The sequence below is a fragment of the Chinchilla lanigera genome, unplaced genomic scaffold (assembly GCF_000276665.1).
Source record: "Chinchilla lanigera isolate Chin_1 unplaced genomic scaffold, ChiLan1.0 scaffold00009, whole genome shotgun sequence".
NCBI lineage: Eukaryota > Metazoa > Chordata > Mammalia > Rodentia > Chinchillidae > Chinchilla > Chinchilla lanigera.
The window spans coordinates 7,444,161-7,451,660 of NW_004955410.1; the positions used below are offsets into that span (position 1 = coordinate 7,444,161).

A 7,500-nucleotide genomic window follows, 5' to 3' on the forward strand; every position below is an offset into this window, starting at 1 on the left:
GGCAGCGCGGGGGCCGGAAGGTCCGCGTGTGCGGAGGAAGGCCGGGGAGAGCGCAGGGCCGGCCGCGGAGCTGGCCAGCCCGGCGGCGCGGGGCCCGAGGGCTCCGGAGGGGCGGCGAGCGCGTGTTCGCCTTGGTGCGCGCGTCCTTCCCTGGCGGGGAGAGGAAAGGGGCAGAAGGAAGCGAGCAGGCTTTTTAAGTGACCGAGGGCGTCACGCGGAGTTGAGAGTCGTGTGTCGGCGCCGCGGCTCGGCACGCACAGCCCTGCGGGCGTCGTTTCCCGGGCAGGGGGCTGCCCCGGGCGGGGGCCTCCTGCGAGCGCGCGGAGAGCTGTGGCCGCCCGCGTGATGAGGCGGTGGCCGCTGGAAGGCTGTGTCCTTTGCATCCTTTCGCCTCCAACCCTCAGCCGAGGTCGGGCAGTGAGAAAAGCCTTTGGAGAAAGAAAATGAAGCTTGCCTCTTCTAGTGGCGGAAAAGTTATGGTGAAGTACGTGCATTATCTGCCTTTTCCTGGAGGGATTCGAGAATGGCCAGATCGGAGATGAGATCTGAGCAGCGTCGTTCAGTTGTCAGTCAGCGCCGATCTCTGCCTCTCCTCCCGACTTCCCCTGCATCCCGGTGGCCAAGGGGAGCCGCAGAGCAGGCGCCTCCCCCGAGTGGAGGAGTGCAAGCGCTGCTGCCGTGCGAGGCGGCCGCGGCCCGTGCAGGAGCCACAGGGCGAGGGAGGTGGGGCGCGCTCGCCTCGTCCCGGGAACCGCAGCGCGTGTGTGCGCTCACCTCGTCCACGCCCTGTGTGCGGGTGCTGCAGAGTACATCAGAGTCCTTCTAAAACCACGAGCACAGGCTCACCTAGCCAGTGCTGTGCTTTTCCTGATTCTTACCTTTTTGTACCTTTTCTCCTGTTCTGGTGCTGTCACGCACTCCTACCACCTTCTTATCTTTCTCTCTCCAGCAGGTGTTGTCTTGCACCGTCAGTCTGGTCAGTCTGTCGTTTCCCAGGGGCATATTCCCCCAGCGGGATCGTACTGTACTGATCCCTCCTTTCCTAAAAATGTCAGAAGGTCGCTTTCTCAGTCTGGGTGTGTTATCTTTCATCTTCTCTTCTCCAGATAGCTCAGAGCAATAAAATGTTCTCAGCTGTTTGCATTTTCTTATCTTCTGTTAACTCTTCACCCACGGAGAGCAGGCTGGCTCTTCCTTTTGCGTTCTAACTGCCCTTATTCTGAGTGGTCCCAGGACTGGTCTGAAAAACCTCGCTACGTGGAGACCCATACTGCAAGCTTGTGTGTGAAGATAAAATATAATAAATGTTAATATCTTAGCTGTTATAAGTTAATGCAGACCCAATCAAAATTCCAAGTTTCTACCAATTAGCTTAATGCTTTTAGTACTGAAAAAAATGAAACAGGAAATATTCTGGAAAACAGTGAGTAGCTGTGAGGTCTTCCAAATATTACTACATATCCTAAATCAATAGAGAGTTGTGTGCTTTTACTGCAAAGCAAAAGTATAGGTCAGTGAGACAAAACAGCAGTGCCCTGACTGTTGAATAATTTACCATCAAATACTTACAAAATGCATCGAGTTTTTAGGTTGTGCATTTTAACAGGAAAATACCTGAGACATAAAAATTTTCAGATGCATAAACACAAGTATAATGTCAGTACCTTCCATATTATTCAGCCCAGTGACCTCTTCACAGTCTTCATTCTGCTTGATGATTGCTTAATGTTCTTGGAGTATTTACTAACCATTCCCACTGTATAAAAGCTTGTTTTCCTCACCAGACATGGTGACGTGTGATCCGAGCACTTGGGAAGCTGAGGCAGGAGGATCACTGAGTTTGAGGCCAGCCTGGGCTACAGTGAGTTCATAGTGAGACCCTGTCTCCAAAAAGGAAAAAAAAAACTCTTCTCAGCTAGATATGCCTCCACCCTCTTACTGCTTTAATTTCAGACACCTTATCTTAGCACCTTTGAAATGGAACGAAAAGCCAAAGTTGTGCAAATGTGTGGGGACCAGGGATAAGGTCGCCAGTGCCCGGACCACAGCGCTGAAAAGGAACAGACTCCTGGAGATCTCGTCCAGACAGCTTACCCTTAGCTACGGGCCATAAGAGATGATGGCTCTATTGGCAGTCATTGCTCCAGGTTTTAGAAGTATTTAAAGGAAGAATGATGCGATGTTTTCAAAGTAGAAAATCTAAGTAGGAAAGGAGCCAACTTTGTTCACTAGGACTGGCAGTAATTTTTTTCTGGTATCCAAACTACCTTGATTTTTCCTCCCCTCTCTTAGGGCGTGTTTCCCTCTTTCCGATCCTGCAGCAGCCTCTCTCAGCTGTTTAAATGAGAATGTCCCTGGCCCAGAGAGTGCTGCTCACCTGGCTCTTCACGTTGCTCTTCTTGATCATGCTGGTGTTGAAACTGGATGAGAAGGCGCCGTGGAACTGGTTCCTCATATTCATTCCAGTCTGGATATTTGACATCATCCTTCTCGTCATGCTGATCGTGAAAATGGCCGGGCGGTGTAAGTCTGGCTTTGACCCTCGCCATGGATCACATAATATTAAGAAAAAAGCCTGGTACCTCATTGCAATGTTACTTAAGTTAGCCTTCTGCCTCGCACTCTGTGCGAAACTGGAACAGTTTACAACCATGAATCTGTCCTATGTTTTCATCCCTTTGTGGGCCTTACTGGCCGGGGCGCTAACAGAACTTGGATATAATGTCTTTTTTGTGAGAGACTGACTTCTAAGTACAGAACATCATTTCATGTCTGTTGCCCTGCAACAAATGATAATTCAAGTGTTCTGGACCTTCAAGGTGAGCCGCAAGAACACCGGGGGAAAATACCAAATGCAGTGTTCTTCCTATTCCATGAAATATGATTGGTAAATCATGGACTTCTAATCAACCCAAAGCTGAATTATTCAGTGTTTGAGTTACTGATCTTTATTATCCCTATGTAAATAAAGTTTGTTTTTGACCTTATTTTTCCACATGACTCTTGAATAATCTGTTGCATGTGGTATTTTTTAGTTTTTATCTTTATTAGTACGTTTGCAGTACGTAATGATTATATGCATTGTGGTGAGTTGGTACATATATGCTCAACATCTAAAGTAAACACAAAGCCTTTAAACTAGCCAAATGTGGTGGCAAATCCCTGTCATCCCAGTATTTGGGAGGCTGAGGCAGGGGATCTCAGCAAGGTTTAGGTTATCCTTGGCCTTACAGTAAGTTCAAGGCCAGCATGAACTACATCGCAAGACCATATCTCATTAGAAAAAAAGTTCATATTTGGATAGAAGTTTGATAGATCATGGCTCTGTTAATGACCAAAGTAAATGGCTATTTATGCTTGTAAATTATGCAGGAAAGAACTTAGTTACTGGAGTAATTAGAAAGAACCTGAATGTGATGGGTTTTACCTGTGCTAAGTTCACTGTTACCCCTACATGCTGTCGGGACCGATGAGTGCGGCAGCATGTTGGTGCAGAAGCTTGCCTGTGCCTAAAGCAGGGCCCTCCGACCTCATTCCGGCAGAGCAGGCCCAGTTCATGCCTGTGGGCCCAGGGTCCCAGAGGGTTAGTGCCCCATTCACGCTTAGGGTTATCGTGCTGTGAGAAATACCATCACCCGTCACCCTAACGGGGCACTTCATCAACTCCATAGAAGCAGAGGTGGCAGTACCTACAGCATTCCCAAAGGGGATTATAACTAAAGCAGGATGACTTTTCTTCCCTTGTATAGCCCTCGCTTTTAGCTCTGTGAGAAATCGAAGGTGGCACTGTGTTGTTTTTTTTTTTTTTTTTTTTTGGTTTTTCTCTGGTACCGGGAACTGAACTCATGACCTTGCGCTTGCCAGGCAGGCGCTTTGCCACTGAGCTAAATCCCCAGCCCCGCACTGTGTTGTTTTTAAAAGGCCTAACATCTCAATTTTTGGCTGCTAACACAATTATTTTAATATAGAATTTTAGACTCTCTCCTTTACAAACACATAAGTTTCAAGCACCACAAATTAAGACAGCTTCAATTCTTGTTCAGCTTCTAAAAATAACTAAGCTAAATAAATAAAAATCAATTGCAAATATTTTTCCATTTTATGACTGTAGTGTTTTGGGTATCTAAAAATAGAATTGCAAATAATACCTAGAACCGTTCTAGGTGTGAACAGATACTCCTAATTCAGTGAGAGATCCAAGCTATTTGGTCTCTGGAATATATTCAGTAGATTCAAAATAACCCTTTCATCTTTGTAGTTCAAATGAAGGTATTCATGCAAGTATTACCTAACAGTAAGCCCTCACAGGGAAAACGAGAAGAGGTATAGCACCGCATGTAAACAGTCAGCCAGGACGGGGCCAGCAGGACATTTCTGTCAAGGGGCACATGGGACATTGGGTTTTGTTTCAATACTCGTCTCAGCACGGTGACAGAGACAGCATAGACCATGGCTGTGTTCCAATGAAATTATATGGACATGAAATTTAAATTTCATCCATTCTTTGTATCACACAATATTCTTTTGATTTTTGTTTCAACCATTTAAAATTATAAAAACTGTTCTTGCCTTACAGGCCACACAAAAGCAGGTAGGTGGTGGGCTAGATGGAGCTGTGGGCAGTAGTTCATTGACCCCTCAACTACTAAAATGGAAAACAAGTAAAATCAGAAATCTCTGAGATTGCTAAGATAAAGCACGTCTCTTCCTCCCTTAATTCTTCCAACCATGAAAATATGTGAGAATTACAGGTAAAAGGCAACAGAGTAACCAACCTGTTTACACTTGAGGATCAGTTTTACAGACAAGTGAAGCGTTGAGGAAAATAGAAGAGTTAATTAGGTATGCTGCTATGCTAAAGCCCACAGCGAGGGGTCACCACTGTGTACCCCAATTGTCAATACATTTAAAAAGTAATCAAAGACATTAGAGACAGAACCATGCTTACAAGTAGAAAAAAACAAACAATACATAAACAGTTAGTATTGCAGGAAAAATGCCTTTCTATATTTAGCTTTAGTTAGAGGATACTTCCTTTATGATAGAGAAATTTGCTAGTGGGGTTTTAAGATAAAATACACCGTGCCCTCCAGAAAGACGCTCAAGCATCAAAACTTTTTACTGAGGCCATTACTTTCAGGGTAGTTCATATATGTAACTTATGGACATAAAACTTCTCTGGTTTGAACCAAAGATTGGTTATAATTTCTGAGTAAAAACAACTTGTGAACCAAGTAACTTTTTGTAAAACCTGAAGTATGACAAGAAGAGCCAGGCATGGTGGCGCACACCTGTAATCCCAGCACTCGGGAGGCTGAAGCAGGAGGATCACCGGATCGCCATGAGTTCCAGTACAGCCTGGGCTACATAAGCGAGTTCTAGGCCAGCCTGCACTACATAGACTGCCTCAAAAAAAAAAAGATGTTCAAAGAATACACAACTGAGTAACATTTCCTGAACATAAAGGGGCGATGTAGCGGCCTCCGCCTGTACAAAATATGAACACAGACCCACCTGAAAATGGAAAGTCTTCAGGCCCCAGGAAAAATACATAAAGCTTCAAGAGCTAAAGAGCTTCCTAGGGATACAGCTGACCGTGGTTGTTAACCTTATAAATGTGGTCTGTTTCCCACTTAGCTTTTCCATGGTGCAGCAGACAGGACAAACAGACAGAGCAAAAGAGAACACAGCCCTCAGGGCAGGCATTTGTCTAAACCCCTGAGGCATCAGGAAAGAAACAACTTCCTAAGGAGAGGAAGGTCACCAGAGTGCTTTAGCACTGTCCTGGGCAACAGGGTCCACAACAGAGTGGCCTTTACTGCGGACTGGCTGTCCGCAGAGTAGGCAGCACTCAGCACGGAGCATTACCAGTGTCCTTTACTCCATGAGAGGACTACCGGGAGAACAGCAGGGAGCATTCCCACTTGGTAGGAGAAGCTAAAGCCAGGTAAATGAAATAAAATTAGCTCATGGTCTCTGAAAAATGAAAGAATTTGCCTCCTAACGTGATTTCTACAAATTGGTCTCCTACGGAAAGGGGGAAAATGTATCAGTGCAAGGTGCTTGTTGGCGTAGTGGTGCACGCGTGTAATCCCAGCACCCAGGAGGCCGAGGCAGGAGGATTAGTGCAAGTTTGAGGCCAGTCTGGGCTATCATGAATTCTAGTCCAGCTTTTACAAGGGATGTTGTAGTCTGACTTTGCTTGCCCTGTGTTCGTCATCCAACCACGGAACTACTCACAGGCTGTTCCTACTAAGCACCATCATTAATACACACAGCCACTGCTATACTGCACATGCATCAGGACACGCAGTCCGTGACACGATTCTGAACAGCCAACCCTGAGCGAACTAGCGCATGAGGAAGTCTTTTAAATGCCCGCCATACTGTGCCTTGAGCCCTCATCAGGCTTTTTCTTCTTCCCATGTTCCGTCTTCTGTGCAGAATTCAAATGAAGAACACATACAGGAGACGGTGATTAATGAAATGCCTAGGGTGACTGCACGCAGCTCTTCCAACTATTGGCTGTTTCAATTCCAGGAGCAGAAGCTACAGTCTGTAATGTGTAATAAGCCAAACAATGTGCTAAACATTCAGCTTCTTCTCTCATTTACTTTTCACCGCCAGTTAACAGAATAGGTGTTACCGTCCCATTTACAGATGGGAACACTCAGTGAAGTAATTTTCTCAAGACTGTGTATTATGGACATACTCGTGTTAAACAACTGCAGTGCTACAATGGACTCGGTCTGATATGCCATGAGCGACTCGGGTTGTCTGGAAATTTGCCATCTTTGTGTCTTTGTCCCACTCATACAAAAGAACATTAGCTGAACAAGCTATATATGTTATCATTGTACTTCAGTATTTCCAAGTTCTGAATATCAGTAGGAAAACTACACAAAATTGTACAGAACAAGCTGAAGCTTAAGCTAATTCTGATAATCAGACTTTACCAATTAAGGCAAACATTTGAATTCTGCCTCAGACTATGAACTATAAAGGGACTATGTACACAATACGTGCCATTTTAATCATGTAGGACATTGTTAAAACTTAATTTGTAATAACTTTCTCCAGAAAAGCTAGTCAAATCAAAAATGCTGGGCTTTATAGGTTTGTTTATACCTCCTCTTTCCAATGATCCTTGATATCTAGTAGTTATCTTCTTAAAGTTTATCCACAAAACTAGTTACAAGATAGAAACTTGGCTTATGGAAGTGCCTACTGGTCTAATTTTCTCTGCCTTTCTTTCTGTTCCAATCCTAGTTACATTATGAAGTGAAGGACTGGCGCTTTAAGTTCTAGAAAGCTACATAATGTCTTCCCATCCCTGTTACTTTTGCTTCTTGGAGTATTTAACACCAAGTATACTATGATTTAGGAGTTGGGGGTGAAAAGCAATAAAGAAAATTGCTAACTTGTAGCTGAATGAGAAGCGGCGTGAGCAAAGGGGCCAAGGAGCAGAGAATTGGTCCCAACAGCTACCAGGTGCGGGCA

At 45.0% G+C, this 7,500-nt stretch overlaps 1 protein-coding gene across 1 annotated transcript; it reads left to right on the forward strand.

The window, feature by feature from the left end:
* Positions 1–392: 392 nt before the first annotated feature.
* Positions 393–2,987, forward strand: Tmem60 (transmembrane protein 60). Its single transcript, XM_005377210.2, has 2 exons — positions 393–484; positions 2,293–2,987. Exon 2 carries the CDS (start codon positions 2,343–2,345, stop codon positions 2,742–2,744), a length of 402 nt encoding a protein of 133 aa, XP_005377267.1. The 5' UTR covers positions 393–484; positions 2,293–2,342; the 3' UTR covers positions 2,745–2,987.
* The last annotated feature ends 4,513 nt before the right edge of the window (positions 2,988–7,500 follow it).

Excerpts from the sequence above, each read along its gene's own strand:
- Tmem60 (XM_005377210.2), top strand. The coding sequence starts at position 2,343 with ATGAGAATGTCCCTGGCCCAGAGAGTGCTGCTCACCTGGCTCTTCACG.